Consider the following 22,091-nt stretch of genomic DNA (forward strand, 5'->3'; position numbering starts at 1 on the left):
AGACTCGCTGACTTTGTTGATGCATGTCAGCATATCCCAATTGCGTGGATCAATGCTCATGATGTCAATCACTGGATTGTCTGGTCCAGACTCATTATTTACAGACATCATATAGCTGGAATGTTGCTGAGTGCGGTGTTAAACAACAAACAAACAAACAAACAGATCAAAGTGGCGTTAAACCTAACTCACTCACTCAGTCACTCACTGTTAGCCAAAGTATACCTTGTATTGATCTACAAGAGTTTTGGAGCTGCTCAAAACAGTCAGGCCGCCAGCCAACTCCTAAGAAACTCATAACAAACTCGTAACACACTCGTCCTACTCGTCGTACCCCCTTTGTGCTCGTACAGAACTCGTATGAGGATTGTCTGCAAAATTTATTGCCGAGTTGACGGAGTCTAATACGAGCTATACGAGTGTAATTCCCGCCGAATTATTTAGCAGCTCATAGCCACTTCGTACTTAAATAGTACCAAACTCGTACAGATCATATCGATATCGTTGTGCTTGTATGCAACTCTTAATAGACTCCTATTGGACTCCTATTGGACTCCTATGGGGCTCGTAGCACACTCGTAGCATACTCGTATGATACTAGTATATATGTAGTCTCCTCCCGAGTCCTAACCGAGTTAGGCTCGGGAGAGCTTGGCAACCACCTCAGCAACGTGTGAGAGCTGCTTTACTCATTGCCTCATGTTGTGTTTCAGTTCTTCTGTTTCGCGACAACAGCAGTGTTCGGGGTGGACACATTCTTCCAGTACCGCGGCTGGCAGACCGGCGCGTCTCACACCACCAGCTCCTCCGCCGCCACGGTGGAGACAACTACAACTACTACATCCTACGAGACCAAGACACAGTACTAGCTGCGTCACCGCTGCCACAGCAAGTTCACGCGGAGCCAGAGCATCCACTTACCTAACCATTGCGATATTGACAAATGCAGGCACTTGAAAATCCATTATGAATTTACTCAGGATCTGGTTTAAAGTTTCACCAGCTTGCTTTGGGCTGTTATTACATAAAATATCTTTTAATAATGACAAATGGCTACCATTTTCTTTATCATTTACTACCATTAGGAGATCTACAATACTTTTGTATTTATTTATTATTTAATTTTCTTGCCAAAGATGACATATTTGTCCACTTTTGACTAGAAATCGGCTATAAGATGCATTGATCGCTTTGGAGCGTTGAACGTTCTAGTAAGGATTGGTGTCTCTAGTTTGAACTGAACCTCCCTCGACCGGATCGTAGAAAAACAGCTAGATTGTTTGAAACAACCATTATGTGCTGGTAACAGTGTGTAGATGTTCACAAAGCCTGTTAGACTGACCTTGACTTGGTCACAGGTTGGAGAACGGAGAAATATTGACTTACTACATAGACCTGTATGTTAAGTGATGGTAAATTTACATGCTGACGTTTTAGGAAACTTGGTGATAGTTATACATGGCCCAGGGCCTGAATGTTTAACTATTATGCCTTGATAATGTGTAATGGATTGATACTCAGATAGAATGGTTGCAGGAATCAACTATTTAATAAGGTCAGTTTTATAACTATCATTTTGAGATAACCATAATGATATTTAAAAGTGTATTTATAAAAGTTTGAAAATTTTGTTGCACTGTTAATGGAAGCTTGTGCCTCCCAAGTTAAAAATTAAAAACACGAATGATTGAATAAAACAAACTTGCCATCAATGAATCAGCTGTTTCAAAATGCAACTCTTAATTATTTTTAGAAGTATGTTTTGTCATTTGTGTCATTTGATTTTAAGCAATCGGATAATAGGTTGAAATTTCCAATCACATCTAATACAAGTAATAAATGCATATGTAATTCTTCAATAGATATAACAGTGTATAAATTCAATATACCAGTCGATAAAGGGGTTGTCACCCCATATGAATTAGTGTAATGTGTCCTGCATGTTTTCGACGTGATCCGTTGAACAAACTGGCTTCCCTATGTAAATCTATACCCCTAATAGCACACACTTGCCTGGATAGAGACTCCTGATGAGACTCAAAGTGAGGACAAATGCACAACGATGCATCATGTCATATGGTGCATAACAGAGCTCATTCAAAGAAACTTTATAAGAATTAAGTATGAATATGGAGGTTTGGGATATTTTTTTCTCTGATTTGTGGAACTTTGGTATTGTCTGACCACGCATGCCCAGTTAGATACTGCTGCGTGTGTGTGTGTGTGTGTGAATATTGTAATGGATCTCATTCTACCTGGTGATTAACCACTACCATATTTAAGGAACTTCTTTAATAGTCAATAAATGTTTTTGAGATCAGTGTCCGGAATAACTGCCTCCCCGCCTACCCGTGGCCTGTAACTGCATGAAATTTTCCTTACCTGCCCAACTGTCAGGCAGATCATTTTAAACCAACATATGTATTCAGTTTTATTAAAACTCCTTATAGATCCTCAAGTAATTGTTAGCATTATTTCAACTGAATCAAGACGCGATTTGTCTCTTTTTTTTTGTGATTTTTCAACATTTATGATATCTGTATGTGGGCAGGTAACTTCGAAGGTGGGCAGGCGACATTAATGGCTCACCTGCCCACTGTCTTATTAGGTTATAAAATTATTTCAAACACTGGTTAAGTTTACTTTAATTTGTCGCTCGAACAGCGTGTTTCAAAAGTTTTAAAGCTTTTTAAAGGATTTAGTACTGCTATGTCGCATTCTCTGTCTTCTGTCACCGTTCTGATTCTTTTATTGGTTGTGAAAACGATTTTAATGAGGGTATTTCTAAGTGATGCTTGTTTTGCATTGAAGCAGCTAACTACATATTTTGGCTAAAGCCTGTTTTGGGAGTTTTCTTACAGAACTCTACGAAAAGGGTATGGCGGTTGACATTCCCACACAGGCATGTTTCATTTTTCTTGCAAAGAAAAATGAACAAGAGGAACTTAATTTGAAATGAGATACTTTTAGAACAGGTTGAAAACCACAACCATTTGGGTTACAAATGAGTATTTATGCAGTTTTTTCATATGAGAAATCTGTTTTCTTCCAACTTAAAAATGCCTGCGAAAGAGTTAGTGTCTTGTAAAAGTTTTAGCTAAGAACAATTGAGGATTAGAATTTGCAGGCTTATGATAGTCAATGTTGCGTGAATGTTGTAATCTAACTCTAGGATAGCAGTATTAGGACAAAACATATATGTAACCTAACTCTAGGATAGCAGTACTAGGACAAGACTTATCGTTGTTTAACTCTGGTTCCCTCTAAATGGCTTGTGTATTTAGTTAGGTCACATTGGTGTGACATGGTCTGTTGTCTTGTAAAGGCCTTTTGGGATGTTCTTACTCAAAACATGGTTTTGCTAGAGAAATATTTTATACAGGCTATTATCAACAGTTCTTTGTTTATAAATATTTTACAAATTATAATAATTTTCAGTTTTGGTAAGAAATTAAGAATATTCTTCAAAGATAAAGGCCTTAATACAATGAGCCAACATTTGCCTTTAAAATGTCAGTCCAGATTCTGTTCCGATGTCCAAAACCTTTGTGTAACATTTAGAATGTCTATTTTTCTCGGTGGACACATATTTGTACGAATATGTTGTATATTTTGCCAAGCTTGGTACATATCATCTTTTCACTTTTATGCATTCTTTAATACCATGTATATATGGAGGGGACATTGGATGACGATCACGTTCTCTACGGGGCCACTCGGGGGGCACGTTGTGTTGAGGTGTTTGGGCTGGAACAGGTTTCAAGATGAACACAATAATACCCTCCATCGGGATCTTTGTTTAACCTCGAAACCCTGGGTTGTTGAGGATTTGCTGGGAACATGGATATATGCAAAGGGACACAACTTGGATGATTAACTTGGAATAGCAGTGTCTAGATTAAAAGGGTTTCACTTTCCACAGGCATAAGAGTTCAAGTCACTGCGTCTATTTCTGATTATAAAACAAAGTGTTAAAAACAAATTTTATAATCATTACAAGCCTTTTTTTAGATTTGTAGATGAAGTCATATATTGACATGCTTTTCAAAATCAGCATTCAAATTTCAAATGCTTAAATATTATTTTCAAATATTTCATTATTCAGAAATGAAACTAGTACCTGTTCTGCAGTTCAAGTTATGGCGATAATGTTATAATGGAAGTTAGTAACATCTCAAGCCCAATTATTACTTTTACACCTGTACTTGTTACCATGGTTACAGCCTTGCAACAGCCAGGTAGATAGCACAGTGCACCAGTCATGCCAGTGTGCACTGAATTTAAATTTGACTACCGGTAAGTCATCATTGTTTAAATTTGTCATCTTCATCATTAAGTGTAAATGTCCCTCCATCTTGAGATCAGGGCGGAAGATATATGGTCTTTTCTTTCTTTGTGTGTGTACATCTTTAAGTGAAATGCCTGCACAAATATGGATATGAGTTCTGAAGCATCCATATGCATCTCTCTTTGCTGTATATTTTATTAGATCTGACTTGGGTTTATATGTACAACAGGTAACTTACATGGTTTAGGATGTGATATTGAAAGTTGGATGAATTTTGTTTTATGAACTTTGGATGATTTTACAAACACGGATATACTTATTACTTCTACTTCTTGTTAATTGTATATTGTTTTGTAAAGTTGTTTGTTTTATGAATACACTTGTTTATTTTCAGTTCTCTAACCGTTGCTAACATTTGATTATGAATGAAGCAAAACGAAGTGTTCTATTGTCAAATTGTGAAATTAATTATGATTGTTAGTAAATATTTTTCTTTGCAGTGCAATTTTCATTTTCGAATTTACAAATATTTTCCTTTTCTTCACAATCATAACTATATGTTCAATGCCACTTTTTGCTATTTTCTTTCTGATTTTTGTGTTTTCAATGTTTCATTTATACGCTAATGAACAAAATCAGCAATACTGATCCATGACAATATGTTGACTTCATGATAAATTATTCATTTCTTGTGTAATTCGAATAGTTTAATAAAAGACCTGTTCAATAGTTGAGCCTCCAGGACATCAAACGTTATGAAGAACTTTGTTATGCTTTAAGTCAAAAAATAATCTCAGGGCATTTGGGAAAAAGTGTTGTAAAGTTAAGTTCAGTTATCTTGATGAATCTATATATGATGTTTGAGCTTTCCCTTGCACACGTGCTTGTTCTGTTTGGATTGTTATCATACATGCTGTTGATGTATAGTGTGTTCTTACAATTATGATAATGCAATTCTTGATGGCTATTTTCTAAACGCTGTATGAACTGTCAATTTGGCTTCAAGTAGTTGGATGAACATACTAGTGTTCATTCGCTCATTTCTCTAAACAAATAAATTCGTAGAAATAGAAAGGGACCAGTAATATTAAGGGGAGGTAACTCTAATTTCGCTGGTTTTGCCATAGTGTTTCTAGGTGGTGCTCAATATAGAAGTCACTGACAAAAATATTTTTTGAGATCAAATATGTTTAATGAATATTAAGTTTAAGTATTAAAATGTTACCTCACTGGTATGTATATTTTCAAGATTATTTCCAGCTCAATGACTGTAGTTTTGAATTATTAAAACTATTTTTTTGGCTTGATGATATTGACACAGTGTTATAAAATTATAGTCATCAAGATGTGGGTGAATGGAGGCATCAGACTATATATGTTGCTATGCTGACCCTAGAGACCAGGGTAGGTTTTCCCTGTAGTGTGTACTTTAGACATTTATATCCATGTTTATCACTTGATGTCTGTGTACTTCATCTTAAATATATATTATATAGTTTTGATATTTTATTACTTTTTGTGTCTAATTTGTCAATAATTAATTCCTAACCAGTTTCAGAGGGTGCTAGTTAATGAATTTCACACTTGTATTCGCTATAATAGTTGCATATTGCACTGAATTTTTTATTTTTGAAACCACACTTTCTGAGTTGCCTCAATTTCAATTTACGTGATAAAACATGTTTGGATTCATTCAAGTGGTTTATGTAAAAGATGACAGGTGGGAAGAAGAGAACATTTCAAGTTCCATGTTTTGAAATTTGAGTGAAAGCAAACTGGTGATTATTAAAAGTGTGGTTTGAATATTTAATTAGTGTTATGCTTGGAGTTAAATTTTTGTGGCCGTTTTTAACAAGTGTTTTAGAATGATGAGTATCATGGATTGTTAGTTCTGAGAAGCAACTTTATTTGAAGATTTGCTTTCACTTACAAAACCTTTATAGTTCAAATCTCTTTTCAGTCATTTAAGGTCATTTATCAGTGATATTATTTTTTTGCATGTAAATCATATAAAGGGATTCAGTAAATAAACAATAAAATTACACACAGTGTCTCTTGTTGTCAACTTATTTTGCAGTCTGTGTGCCCCCTTGTCCTTTTCCAGGGTGCCGTTGTACAAAACAACCTTAGCCCTACGACTATCGACTATCGTGAGTCTATGGTATGGTAAGGAAGTTACAATCACCTAAGCGCTAAGATCGCTTTGTACAATGGCACCCAGGACTGTAGAGAGCCTGCTTCCCATATATTGTTTGTTTGTTGTTTGGCACAAACTCAGCAATATTCCAGCTATATGACGGCAGCCTGTTAAAAATCGAATCTGGACAAGACAGTCCAGTGATTGACATCATGAGCATCGATCCACACGATTGGGGTACGATGACTCTTACAACAAGCATAGTCGCCTTTTACGGCAAGCATGGGTTGCACCAGGGCGCTTAAAAAAAGACAGAAGGGGTGTGCGCTTATTGGGACCAATTCAGAGTCAAATTGGCGTAAATTCATCAGTAAGCCTTACCGTATTTTCTTGAGAATAGTGCGCACTTTTTTTCTCCAAAAAAACCACAGCTGTGTAGAAGGGGGTGCGCATTATACACGAATTAATGAGTTTTGATGTTTTTTCCCCCATGGAAAGACATTACTGTGAGCACGTAACACCGGAAATACCATGTCAACAAATCCCTACTGAATTTGGCTATAAAAAGTGTTCTTTGTATATCTGGACTTAAGTTTGTAACCTATTTCATTAATTTTATTCAAAATTCCTTTTCATATTGTTTTAATTAATTTCGGCGAAATCGTGTGTGAAACGATCGGAAGATCGCACAACTCACCGTTATTAACAGCAACCACGGTCAGATTACCGCTATTGACGCCTTGAAACGAACTTTAGTTAACAGAGAATGGATACATATATCATAAATGGCATACTTTGATTCGTTAAAAGTCATTTGTTTTTGTTGGACGATCTATGTCAACACGATCACGCGATCACGTGCACGGGAGCCTTGACGGTGACTGGTCAGACTGGTTCCATGTAAAAAAATAATACCTGGCAATAGCGATCAGCTGCTTCGCTTAGGGTTCTTATTATTTTAAATATGTTTAGTAAAAGCTGAATCTAAATTAACAAGATATTGGAATATATTATTCCTGATAAAAAAATAGTTTCAGATACAACTTTTGCCGATCCTTGCATTTAAAATCCTGTAAAGTTATATCATTGGTTGTGTCTTGACCGAATAACCGGTAGATTCCAAGAAAACGTGTGTACAGCTGATTGCTGGGTCCGGCATAGTTTACGAGAAAATTCACTAGGTAATCTTAATCCCTGGATATAAAACAATGCCTAGTTGAACGAAAAATACAATTTAAACGGTAAATCAACATATGTCTGGTGATTTTTTATCTCCAATTTCGAATTTGTACTGACGAAGTTTATCATCACCCGTTCGTTTGCCGGACTCCGCTGAAGGGTTCGGTGTAATCTTTTTCTGCGCATAATATTCAAAGTCACAAATATCTAAAATAAACAGAACACAGTCATGCCCCGCGTATACGGACTTCAAATATCCGGAAACCCCGGTACCGGACGATTTTCATTTAAAACGAAATATTTACTTATTGGTGGTGGGGGGGGGGGGGGGGGGGGGTATTGGTCGAATACGCTATTCTACCTGGGATACAATGACACACATCAATGAAGTCAATGATCCTGACTACCCTATCCCATCGCTCGCCTCATGACAATCATGGATTGCTGAAGACCAATTCTTAACCAGGATCTTCACCGGTGCAATCAAACAGTCTAGATGTTAACATCAGGCAATTCTTTCTAGATATGTTTTACATTACCAGACTTAGAATATTGTCTTTTAATATACAGATGCATTTATTGTGAAATAATATAAAAAACATAGGTTTGTCTCTGTGTCTCCTAGACTGGAAGCAGTCTCTTTTTCTAATATGAATTGAAGTAAAATAAAATATTCAAGATATATTTATTACTCTACACTGGTGTGTACTGAATGCAAAATGTATGTAAACCTCTATGATTTGTCTGGAATGAATGCTTCAGTTTTTTGGTTGCATTTTGTTTCTTCAAGTTAATTAGAGACTTTGTGTATGTGCCAACATATCTTGAGACTGCACCAGTCCGTGTCCCAGTGGTGTTGGCCCGATGCCTGAGTCGGGGAAGGACTTGCTTCTGTCCTGTCACAGCTATCAGTTCAATGTTGGTAGAAATGTTTTGATGCTTTTCACTGTTAAACTGATAAGTATGGTACTGACTTAAACAGTTTTGCTTTAAATATTAGAGACAACCCAGGACCTAGACTGTTACCCCCTTCGTTGAACCCTTGAGACAACCCAGGACCAACACAGTTACCCCTTCGTTGAAACCTAGACACAACCCAGGAACTAGGCAGTTACCCCTACGTTGAACCCTAGAGACAACCCATGACCTACACAATAACCTCTACATTGAAACCTGGGCACAACCCAGGACCTAGACAGTTACCCGTACATTGAACCTTAGTGACAACCCAGGACCTACAAAATAACCTCTACATTGAAACCTGGGCACAACCCAGGACCTAGACAGTTACCTCTTTGTTGAACCCTAGATACAACCCAGGACCTACACAGTTACTCCTACGTTGAACCCTTGAGGCAACCCAGGACCTAGACAGTTACCCCTACGTTGAACCCTAGAGACAACCCAGGACCTAGACAGTTACCCCTACGTTGAACCCTAGAGACAACCCAGGACCTAGACAGTTACCCCTACGTTGAACCCTAGAGACAACCCAGGACCTAGACAGTTACCCCTACGTTGAACCCTAGTGACAACCCAGGACCTAGACAGTTACCCCTACGTTGAACCCTAGAGACAACCCAGGACCTAGACAGTTACCCCTTCGTTGAACCCTAGAGACAACCCAGGACCTAGACAGTAACCCCTTCGTTGAACCCTAGAGACAACCCAGGACCTAGACAGTTACCTCTTCGTTGAACCCGAGGAGCAGGGCATGGTGAACATGGTGAACATGGTGAACATGAACCATCATCATCAGAATGTGAGCAGACAGTTAACAGATCCAAGTTCCTCCAGCAATAGACAGTTCGTGGAGCTGTCTGTGCCATGGGCGGTTGGCGAGCCTAGTGGTTAAAGCGTTCGATCGTCACATCGAAGGGCCGGGTTCGATTCCCCACATGGGCAGAATGTGTGAAGCTCATTTCCGGTGTCCCTCATCGTGATGTTGCTGGAATGTAAGAAAAAGCGGTGTAAAACCCAACTCACTCACTCACTGTATACTATATTCTAAAACATGAGTCTGACGAAGGTGCACACTATGGGAAAGAGCTTGAAACAGATCATGATTAGAGAGGCATTGCTGCAGGTTCAGACCGCCTCCGTGGTCTAGTGGTAGAGCGTCCGCCCGGAGAGCGGACGGTCCGGAGTTCGATCCCCGGCCGCGTCATACAAAAAGACGCTCGACATTAAGGGGCTTACACAAGGACTGGTTGGCTCAGAGTCAGTATACTGTGTCTGAGTGGGGTATTCATGTTAAACTGCGGCATGGTATCTCAGTGAGCTAGCACTATAAATAGGCATCAGTCCGGTCTAGTACACGCACGCACGCACGCACGCACGCACGCACGCACGCACGCACGCACGCTTATATTGACTGGTTATTCTCTTGCATTGACAATATATATTTAATATTTAGTGCTGTCTTATGACTTGTGTGACTACAGATATTTTCAAGCAAGTGAAATTTGGTGGGGGTGGGGCTGGTATGTTTAGCCTCCTGGGCCCACTTGCACAAAGCGATCTTAGCGCTAAGACTATTGTAAGCCTATGCTGAAGTATGGGAGTAACGATCATCTTAGCGCTAAGATCGCTTTGTGCAAGTGGGCCCTGTACTCGACAAAGCAACTGGCCAAGCTTGTCAAGTTTATTGTTTTTATTGCTGCTTTAAGGCCTGACTGCACACATGTACATGTGTGAGCTGTTGACTGCCTCGCATTTGAAAAATAAATATAACGTTACTAGAGAAGTCTATGGGAAGACGTTTGGTTATGTATTGGAGAAAACACGCTTACGAGGTTTTTGTAGACAGAGCATGCCCTGGGGAGAGGGAGACACCAAGGGGGCGAAGCCCCCGCGGTTTTTCCCGACCCCCAGGGCATGCTCTGTCTACCAAAACCGAGGGAAAGTGTTTTTCCATACTTATAAACCGAAAAAAGAAACTTAAAACAACATTTATCAACATTTTTATGTTTCAAACATACTTTCCGTGAACCTTAGGAAACGCGCGTAAAATATCTGTTGCTGGCGTACGGATCTTGAAAAGGACATTCTAAAAACCAGTATGGCATAATAATACCTCTGTAGCCTCGTGGTACACTCACTGGGTTACAGATATGAAGGTTACGAGTCCGATCCTCGGGAATATAAAGTAAACATGTGTCATTTTGATTTTACATTTCATTACATGTTACAATCTGAACGGAAGTTACACTATTAAAATACCCATGACATTATATAAAATCCCTGGGATATTATAGCAAATATGACTTGAATATCCGAAAAAATCCCTGGGATATTATATAAAGTCCCAGGGACATGACAACGTCCCTGTTTATGAGATTTAACCCGACTGGAAAGTAAAACCTCACAATAGGTTTTAATGCCAAAAGAAAGAAGTCTCTTACTTAATAGCGATCCCAATGAATAGGTTTATAAGTTAACCTTAAGGATGGGAGCAAATGGTTAGCAGATCCAAGCTCCTCACAGCAATAGCCCGTTCGAGGTGTTCTCTATACTACACCCTAAACCTGGAACGAAGTTGCATACGTTGGGAAGGAGCTTGAAACGTATCATGGTAAGGTAGGCATTGCTGCGCCATACAGCATTGGGTAAGATGAAGACCTCTGGGTATGAACGCGGCAGCTAAGTGACAATGTCACTATGTGGACCTCTGGGATCGGTGGTCCCACCCTGAAACATCCACACCATTCTCCAGTTTGTGGGAGTAAATGGTAGGGTAGTCTTTGTGTGAATCGTGAGGTGAGGTGAAATGAGTTCAACGTCGCGTTCAAGATTATTGCACTCATATAGCGACGTGCATGCACGTGTGTGCTTATACTAGTCCGGACTAATGCCTATTTTATAGTGCTAGCTCACTGAGATACCATACCCCACTCAGACACAGTATACTGACTCCGAGCCGACCAGTCCTTATTGCCGAGCGCCAGACAGGGAAACAACAAGTACCTTCCACGACCTTTTGCTATGCCGTGGTATGCCGCGGCCGGGGATCGAACACACGACCTTCCTCTTTCCGGGCGGACGCTATACCACTAGACCACGGAGGCGGTCTCTTTGGGTGAATGAGCGAAGAAGCAAGGACATGAATTTATACCACTTTCAGCTCTAATTTAATACATGACTGCAGAGCACCTCGGGAATAGTGAGCGAAATGGGGTTTAAAGTCACGTTCAAGATTATTGCACTGTGTGTGAGAGTGTGTACTAGTTCTGACTTCTGCCGGTTGTATAATGCTAGCCAACTGAGATACCAATCCGTAGTTTAACATGGATATCCCACTCAGACAGAGTATACGGACTCCAAGCCGACCAGTCCTTCTTGATACCGATCGCCATCTTGTACCGTCTTTTGATTTGACGAACCACACAGTGGTGCCGGTCCACCAGAATTGAGCTGAACATGATGAGCAAACACTTGTTCCATTGACCTAACCGGCTGACACTTAGCCAGTTCATGTTTTCCATGACAACTAAAATAATAATATAATTTGTAGAAAACCTATACCTTAAACAATTGAGGATAGATTATTCATTCATCAATTGGGATAGACTACAGGTAATAGTTTAATATTATCCTCTCCAATCAAGTAAAAACATATTTTTTTTCTAAATGAATTGAAATACATTTTCCAAATTGAATCCTCAACTATTTTGCTATTAAGAGATACATATCAAAAACATTTATCTGAAATAAATATAACCAAGCTGACCCCCATCAATTGCATTTTTAATGACTATCGTTCGCTCGGATTGTTCAAACATACGCGGTCCTATCCAGTGATATTGTACCTCTTTTATATCGTATTCGATAGACGTTTATACATGTATTTAGATAAACGCCCCCCCTCAAACACCACATGAATAGCACACATATATAGTTGTAATTGAAACGGTCTATTCAGTGAGGGAGAGATCGTTTTAAAAGCCTATTGAAACGTGCCTGTCCTGGGTGCTTTGCTATAGTTCCACACAAATAAAGGAAGTATTCAAACATTCAACAGAAACCCTGAGTGGTAATAGATCATATTCATAATCAGAATGATATATGACTGGCCTTTTGCGCATTCACAGAAGTCTACGAATCGGACTGTAATGTACAGCTTGTTGTCGGCGTCGCTGGAGGACGACGGTGTTTGTTGAACAGCTTCATGAATTCTGGAAACTGAATTCGATAGTCACTTTTCATGTGAACAGGTAGCATATGTTGTTGTTGGGACCCCACCTTGGAGAATGAATGGGGAATGACTTTTGAACCCGACTGTGTCAGAATTGTACCAGAATGAAGAGTACCCTGTAGGCTTGCATTGAAGACTATCTGGATCAGTGATTGGTGGCACAAGGAGGTACGGTCCTTTGTTTATCCAGTTTATAATACAGTAAAATATGGTTATAACGAACTTCCAGAAACCTTTGGAATTTGTTCGGTATATCCGTAGTACGTAGGTGCACAATCACGCCCGTCATTTGTTTGAAGATACGCTCCATTTATGTAAAAATAAAATTATAATAGCTTCAAGACTTTTGAAACTGATTCGTGGAAGCCTCAGTTAGGATTCACTTTCGTCATATCTTGAACTTCATGAAATAATATTTGTTTCATACATGAATAACAAATTTAACATATTATCTCTGACTGCAACTTCTAAGTCAGGATTTATTGTGGCGTGTAGAATAAGAAAAAGTAACAAGGAAACATATTTGGGGAATTTATTTTTGTTTGACATGATATCCCACATGTGTCGTGTTTGACATGATATCCCACATGTGTAGTGTTTGGAATGATATCCCACATGTGTAGTGTTTGGCATGATATCCCACATGTGTCGTATTTGGAATGATATCCCACATGTGAGGTGTTTGGAATGTATATCCCACATGTGTAGTGTTTGACATGATATCCCACATATGTAGTGTCTGACATGATATCCCACATGTGTCGTGTTTGACATGATATCCCACATATGTAGTGTTTGACATGATATCCCACACGTGTAGTGTTTGACATGATATCCCACATGTGTAGTGTTTGGAATGATATCCAACATGTGCCGTGTTTGACAAGATATCCCACATGTGTGGTGTTTGGAATGTATATCCCACATGTGTAGTGCTTGACATGATATCCCACATGTGTTGTGTTTGACATGATATCCCACATGTGTAGTGTTTGAAATGATATCCCACATGTGTAGTGTTTGACATGATATCCATCATGTATCGTGTTTGACATGATATCCCACATGTGTAGTGTTTGACATGATATCCCACACGTCTCGTGTTTGGCATGATATCCCACATGTGTAGTATTTAACATGATATCCCACATGTGTCGTGTTTGGAATGGTATCCCACATGTGTAGTGTTTGGAATGATATCCCACATGTGTAGTGTTTGGAATGTATATCCCACATGTGTAGTGTTTGACATGATATCCCACGTGTGTAGTGTTTGACAAGATATCCCACATGTGTTGTGTTTGGCATGATATCCCACATGTGTAGTGTTTGACATGATATCCCACATGTGTAGTGTTTGACATGATATCCCACATGTGTGTTGTTTGGAATGATATCCCACATGTGTGTTGTTTGACATGATATCCCACATGTGTAGTGTTTGGAATGATATCCCACATGTGTAGTGTTTGACATGATATCCCACATGTGTATTGTTTGGAATGATATCCCAGATGTGTGTTGTTTGACATGATATCCCACATGTGAAGTGTTTGACATGATATCCCACATGTGTCGTGTTTGACATGATATCCTACATGTGTAGTAATTGGCATGATATACCACATGTGTAGTGTTTGGAATGATATCCCACATGTGTAGTGTTTGACATGATATCCCACATGTGTAGTGTTTGGAATGATATCCCACATGTGTAGTGTTTGACATGATATCCCACATGTGTAGTGTTTGACATGATATCCCACATGTGTAGTGTTTGACATGATATCCCACATGTGTAGTGTTTGACATGATATCCCACATGTGTAGTGTTTGGAATGATATCCCACATGTGTAGTGTTTGACATGATATCCCACATGTGTAGTGTTTGACAAGATATCCCACATGTGTAGTGTTTGGAATGATATCCCACATGTGTAGTGTTTGACATGATATCCCACATGTGTAGTGTTTGACATGATATCCCACGTGTGTGTTGTTTGGAATGATATCCCACATGTGTGTTGTTTGGAATGATATCCCACATGTGTAGTGTTTGACATGATATCCAACATGTATCGTGTCTGACATGATATCCCACATGTGTAGTGTTTTGCATGATCTATTTACGCGTCGTCGGGATTCCTGGTTCTATCTTCTCCCACGAGGCAACTCAGTAGACAGAGTGGCCACCCTCGGTGACTTGGGCCATTGCGTGTCCTCCTTCCCATCCATGGGGCGTTCACAACGACAATCATCAGTCTGTCTGGTCTAGACTCCTATATGTTGTGGCAGCCGTTATATAGCCGGGACAGTGCTGAGCGCGGCGTTAAACAGAAGACAAATAGAACCATATGTTTACCATATGAACCCCGTTGATATCTAGAGGTGTTTGGTCAGTGTTTTGACTCCACCAGAATCCACACAATACGGAAACCGAACTAAACCTGGTGTTTTCCCAAACTGAAACTCTATGAAATATTAACGTCACAGTAAGTAGTCAAGCAACTACATGTCTTGGGTCATGCCCTGAAAAAGAATAAACCTGTATCCTAGCAGACATGCAACGAAAAATAAAACCCAGTCAGATTTTTTAAATAGAGGCAGACACATCCCCCCCCCCCCCCCCCCCCCCCACCCCCGCACACACACTCCACCACCACCACCACCCTACCCAACCCTTCCCCACCCCGACCCCTATACATCATCATCACAACCACCACCCCCAACCAACACCGTACCCCCCACCCCACCCCTCCACACACACCCACACACACACTCCACCACCACCACCACACCACCGCCACCATACGCGAATCAGTGAAACATCCCCCAATGTTCGTGTAAAAGATGCTTGTGTTCACTTGTTCTGTGGTTGAACCAAATCTTTTTGTTTCAGGTGCAGCTTGAAACATCACCATGGCGACCAGCAAGAGATTATACTCCGCCGATAAGCCCATGTATGACGACAAACCTATGTATGATAAAACAAAGGGCGCTTCTATGTATGACAAAACAAAGGGGGCAGATATGTATGACAAAAGCAAAAATGCTAACAAGGGACTTTACGACAATGATAGACCTATGTACGAAAAAAGTAAACCCGGTGATAAACAGAAAATGTATGACAATAACAAACCAATGTATGACAAAAGTAAACCTGCTGATGAACCCAAGCCAAAACCGAAACAAAAACCTCCAGAACCTAAGCCTATAAAAGAAGCCAAACCTGAACCAAAAGCCAGGAAGCTGACCCCGGAGAGAAAACCTCCTCCCGAAAATAGACCAAGGCAAGTGCCAAGGCAAGAACCAAGGCAAGAGCCACGACCATCCTACCAACCAAAACCAGTTGTCCATGATGAGGGCCCGAGACCAAAGCGAGCCCCTAGTCGAGGAAATGCAACTGTTGTGGTCATTCCGGGCCACCCCCGAGGCCTGACCCCACCCCCGGACAGATACTCGCCCGGGACAGTCGTGGTCACCCCTGACCTCCCACCCCCAGGTCCTATGTTCCCAAGGGAGAGAACCCCGAGGCGTATCAAGAATTTGTGGAAGCCTCCGACGCCCTCCCGTCACCGACGCCGACGGAGAGAGTTACCGAGGACCCCCCGACAGGGCCTGAGGAGGAGAGATCTCATCGACTCTCCCCCGCCCACTCCTTGGAGTGAGAACCCAGACCAGGGGTCCATGATGTCACTGCCCAGAGACTACAAGGACTCAGTGATCTCGGACAGAAGCATGATGCCCGTACCAGGGTCTGTGGTCAGCAGGTTTACCCGGACAGTTGTCCATGAAGACGACGTGCTGAGGACGCCAGTGTCTTCTCGATGGAGCTTCCCAAGGTACAACGTCCGTGCTCCTAGCAATCACACCTTCAGAACCTTTCCCCAGGAACAGCTGAGGAGGTATGACGCCACACCAAAACCTCCCAAAACAAGCTGGAGTAAAGTGCCAAGAAGGGGTTCCCTCATTGCGCCGCCATGGTCAGAGAAAAGACTCGTAGCTGACCCTCAAGTGAGCAACACTGCCGCCTGGGTGGGCAGACATTCAGGTTACGCTGCAGAGTATTCAAGTCGGCCAATGTGGCTCGGGTATGATGTTGAGACGGATTCAGACATACTCCAGACACCATTAGGACCTAGACGCTTCATTGGACAGGAACCGGAAGCTACGAATACTTCACGATGGGTCGAGCGGAACTTTGGAGACAGCAGAGATTGGTTAGACACGCCGTATTACGATGGGAGATATTACCAGTACGACAGAAGGTACTTGGAGGCTGATCAGCACACGGAGTACCACCCGCATAGAGATTACTACCCCACAAACCCAATTATGTACAACGACAAAGCTCACAGTACGTCCAGATGGGTGAATAAGAACTTTAGCTCAGATCCTATTCTACTGGAGAGAGAAAGAAGACGACATCGGAACTATGAACCTGGAAGACATCACCCTAAACGCTTGATTCCTATACATGACAGTCTAGATGGTTCAGATCCTGGATACAGGGAGCAGCGACACCACGACCACAAACAAGCACTGAGGGAAAAAGACATGTATAGAAACATGAATCAGAAACACAGACGCACGTATGATTCTCCCGAGAGCGTCAAACCCAGGCAGGGATCGTTTGTAGGTAGGCTGTCGCCAGAGATCCCCCCAGATCGCTATGACCGACATGGGGACGACGAGAGTGGATTCTCGAGGGTGTCTGCCAAGTCTTACAATCACTACAGACCTAAAGAGCCAACCAGGGACCCTGGCTGGGATAGATACAAGGATTACGGGAAGGAAATGGACGAGATGGGACCATCGGCGCTTCCAGGTCGGGATAACGTACACAGGTGGCTGAGTATTAGATAAGGGCGGGCAGTGTGGTAGCCTTGTGATTAAAGCGTTCATTCGTCAAGCCGAAGTCCCGGGGTCCCAGCATGGATATGACATGGGGCCCATTTCTGGTGTCAGCGCCATGCTATTGGTGGAATATTACTACAAGCGGAGGAAACTCACTCACTCATAGACTGAGGAATATTATGCACCTCACGGTGACACGAGGTCTGGTTGAACCTTTGAATTCATCCTCCTCAAAAGAACACCTCACACTGTAGATGTGTCAGGTTAGGTTCAACTGTTGATTGTATGGAAGGAATCGTAGTATATTCCTGTGACGAAAAAACGTTTTGATTGGCTGCATATATTTCCATAATATACACGGGATATACTTTTTGACAATAGCAGCATACAAGAAGGAGTCCCCTGTTTTCGTTTTGTTCTTGTCATAGCACATTGTGTGTGTGTGTGTGTGTGTGTGTGTGTGTGTGTGTGTGTGTGTGTGTGTGTGTGTGTGTGTGTGTGTGTGTGTGTGTGTGTGTGTGTGTGTGTGTGTGTGTGTGTGTGTGTGTGTGTAAACAGAGTCAGAAAACAACAAATAATACATTACAAATGTCTCACTTCAATGGAAGTGATGCTGTTTGGTGTTTGTGGTATTAGGAACACCTGTCAAATGTCAAGGTCAAGATAACGTGTCTTGTGTCTTCAAGAACTCGTTTCCGCAATGGATATATTACTTCTGTGAATGACATGAAACTGTCACTGTCATATATCCTGTGTGTATGAGATAACTATGATATACCTTGTGTATGTATGTGATAACTATGATATATCCTGTGTATATATGATAGCTGTGATCTATCATATGTATATATGATAACTATGATATACCTTGTGTATGTATGTGATAACTATGATATATCCTTTGTATATATGATAACTGTGATCTATCATATGTATATGTGATAACTATGATATACCTTGTGTATGTATGTGATAACTATGATATATCCTGTGTATATATGATAACTGTGATCTATTATATGTATATATGATAACTTTGATATACCTTGTGTATATATGTGATAACTATGATGTACCCTGTGTGCATATGATACTGTGATACATCCTGTGTATATATGTGATAACCGTGACATATCCGATGTATGTATGTGATAACTATTGTCTACCATGAGTACATATGATAACTGATATATCCTGTGTATGTATGTGATAACTATTGTATACCACATGTACATATGATAGCTGATATACTCCGTGTATATATGTGATAACTGTGACATATCCGATGTATGTATGTGTAAATTATGATATATTCTGTGTCTATATAGTATAACTGTGATATGTCATGTGTATGTATGTGATAACTGTTATTCTCCCCATGGTTGTGATATAAATGTGTATGTAGACATCAATATCGACTCGGGGTGTGTGGCAGGATACCCAGATGTTTAAGACACATGGTTCGACACAGGTGTAGATCGAGACAACCAGAGATATCAGCTGCCGTGAGTGGAATGACCCTTGGCACCGGGACTGACAGTTCCCACCTCACAGACTTTGCTTGTTGTCAGGATGAATTCTTTCGACAGAGGGGAGAAACTCGACTCAGACTATGTCGTCATTATAACAATCTCATTAAAATCAGTTCTTAGTTTTCGCTACCGCTAAACAAAGATCTGAGGACATCCCATTACGGGTCACGTCAGAACGACCTTTCGCACACTTTGACCGATCAATGAAATGACAGCTTTCTCCAGCTTTACGACACTAGTTTCAAACTGGCGACGCTTCGAAACATATTTTGACTTATTCTCGATTAAACATTTTAAAACTGATAAAGAGAGCATTCCGGAATGGCTTATAGATGGCCTAGATTGTACGGATATAATTATAAAACTCGTAACTGTCGTTCGGAATACCCTCTGTTGGATATTTCAAGGTTGCATGATTAGAAAACACATTCCGTCTGTCACTTTCATGACCTGGTAAGCGACGCTCTGATTGGTTGGATGAAAGGTCGTTCTGACGTGACCCGAAATGGGATGTCCTCAGATCTTTGATCTGATTTCAGTGAGATTGTCATTACAATGGCCATATTCAACGACGTTATGAGTTTGTGAAAACCATGTGTTACGAGTCTGATCGTGATCGTGATCGGGATTTAAACCTGTGATAAGGCTCTGTGAGAACATTGAACCGTATTCTGACACGGAGAATGGTTTGGAAGTCGAAGCATGGTTAACTCAAATTCCAGTTACTCAACTTTCCGTGTAAGACGCACCGATGTAACTTGATGACCCCAGCACAATCTTTATCGGCACTGTGGTCGTTTATTGGCATTCCACTTATCTCGATATACTTTAATATATTTTCGATTTTCCCAAGCACTTACAATTAACGATACTTCACTTTACTCAGGTGTCTTTGTTATTAAGCTGTAGTGTAAATGACTGTCTCTAGGTACAGCCAATATTAATGCTGAATGTAATGTAATAGTCACGTGAACTTGTGAAACTAGCAATTCTGTTCCAACTAGGATTGCGCCCAATGCTGGGCGGGATGACATATGGGGTTGAGGAGAGTCGAGTGTTGGATTACCATGACATTAACTATGGAGGGACATCTTCTTCCATCTTCCCGAGGCAAGAGAGTGAACTGATACAAAAGTCCAGTTTCTACCCTTGCCAAACTAGGCTGATATTATGGACTAAAGAGTCTATGCATAGTCCAATCAAAATCGCGTAACGAAATCAAAATCCGGTTCGTAAACTGTCGTGCAGATTTCGGTCGGTTGCAGGATTTGCAAAGCATGTGCACTGCCAACTCGTTGTCAGCAGATTTTTTCCAAATCTGTTCATGTTTTTAATCAAGGTGATTTGATGCATTTCGCGATGTAGACCCGTTTTATCACAATATAGATCTTGATTATCGATCAGATCGTCTTGCCTGGGCACCGCCATTTTGTTTGAAGCAAATGCATGTGATACGAGATGTGAAATCTGATTGGTCAATAGGGGAGGCTTATTAGGTACATGACTGGTAATAGCCATTCGTGACCAACTCGTGTTCTTCCGGGACAAGCCGAATAGCGACTCGTGCCCCTCTCGTGGCCATTTTTGCGACCGAGTTCCATCTTAGCGCAAACGGGCATAACTAAAACAATATTGTCAACTCGTTGCGTAATGGATCACATATATTTCCCCATATATTATATATATTTCAGATGCAATTTAAAGCACATCGGGACATGCGGAATTATACAGTATGATTGAACGCATTTAACTGTGTCTTGGGTATATTTTTAGATGCAAGACATATGTAAAATCAAAACTTATTTCTGAGGGATTCTTTGACGTTGAACTTGAAATCACACGCGCATTCTGATTGGTTTGTCGTATTTTCGCACATAACATTCATCGATAGGGGGACGAGTCTTCTTGCAGGTTGCGGAAAGGGGCGAGTGGTGACGAATGTGGTAATAGCCACTGGTGGCGCTACGGTCGAGCCCAGTAATTCCAGCCTAGTTCGACAAGGGTGGGAACTGGACTGGTCAGTTAACTCTCTTGCCTCGGGAAGAGGTCTTATTCCTACATTGGTGGAAAAGTCTTTGAGCACCTCAAGTTACAGTGAATAGCATGTCATCTATGTTCAAGAATATAAAGTGATAAAGTAAGTCCAATTACGTGTGTATTGTTATTTTCGATAGGCGCAGATAGTTTGGAATAAATTCATTGTCGTTGTCAGTGTCACAAAAACATGTTTACAAATGGACTACATAGATGGGACAGATATTATCATTAGTGTGTTAATGTTGTAATATATTCCCTATGTATTTCTCGTGTATCCCCGCATGACAGCGCTAACCTTATATACAATCCGGTATGAGGAATGCGTTTAAGCACTAGCGAATAAGTAGAAGCGTATTCCACTTTAAAACGTATTGAAGGATTTGATAGTTATTTACTTCTTACGCATTACGCTCATAAACTGTTTACATGAAAAAACACAAATGCATAAACACGTTTTTGTTGTTGATGGCCATACGCGTAACAACCTAAAAGGCTTTTGGAAATCTTGTTCTTTTGAGCTAATGTATAAAAGAGGCTGCCCTAGAAGTGTTTGTGAAGCTAAATTTGCTATTTTATTCACCGATATAAAGAGTATTAATTCGAGGTAAGCGCATTATTAAATTGCAAAGTAAGTAATAGAAAACCAAACTATGATCACAATATCAACATTATGTTGAGGGGCGGGGAGAATGTTGTCCTAAAATGACCATTGCCGTGTAGGTTTGCTATGCCAACAATGGTTACCATGTGACTTGCTATCATGAATATCTTTTTGCGCTAAATTTAACCGTTAAAATCTGGTATCCTCCACTGTTAATGCAGTTATACGTAATTATTATGGTTATTAGCTAAACTACATGATATAC

At 40.6% G+C, this 22,091-nt stretch overlaps 2 protein-coding genes across 4 annotated transcripts in view; both read left to right on the top strand.

The window, feature by feature from the left end:
* LOC139454490 (plasmolipin-like) overlaps positions 1 to 1,635 on the top strand; it is a 44,903-nt gene extending 43,268 nt beyond the window's left edge. For all 3 annotated transcript variants that reach the window (XM_071236235.1, XM_071236236.1, XM_071236237.1), the window contains exon 5: positions 714 to 1,635. In XM_071236235.1, the coding sequence (XP_071092336.1) occupies positions 714 to 869 (156 nt within the window). In that variant the 3' untranslated portion in view covers positions 870 to 1,635. The remainder of the gene's footprint in view (positions 1 to 713) is intronic.
* An 11,097-nt stretch (positions 1,636 to 12,732) lies between these two features.
* LOC139451971 (uncharacterized) lies at positions 12,733 to 18,013 on the top strand. Its single transcript, XM_071233256.1, has 2 exons — positions 12,733 to 12,966; positions 15,699 to 18,013. Exon 2 carries the CDS (start codon positions 15,719 to 15,721, stop codon positions 17,663 to 17,665), a length of 1,947 nt encoding a protein of 648 aa, XP_071089357.1. The 5' UTR covers positions 12,733 to 12,966; positions 15,699 to 15,718; the 3' UTR covers positions 17,666 to 18,013.
* The last annotated feature ends 4,078 nt before the right edge of the window (positions 18,014 to 22,091 follow it).

Source organism: Haliotis cracherodii, unplaced genomic scaffold (assembly GCF_022045235.1).
Source record: "Haliotis cracherodii isolate W230 unplaced genomic scaffold, xgHalCrac1.p SCAF_10, whole genome shotgun sequence".
NCBI classification, from domain to species: Eukaryota; Metazoa; Mollusca; class Gastropoda; order Lepetellida; family Haliotidae; genus Haliotis; species Haliotis cracherodii.

What these genes read in the sequence shown, in the direction of transcription:
- LOC139451971 (XM_071233256.1), top strand. Translation starts at nt 15,719, where the DNA reads ATGGCGACCAGCAAGAGATTATACTCCGCCGATAAGCCCATGTATGAC.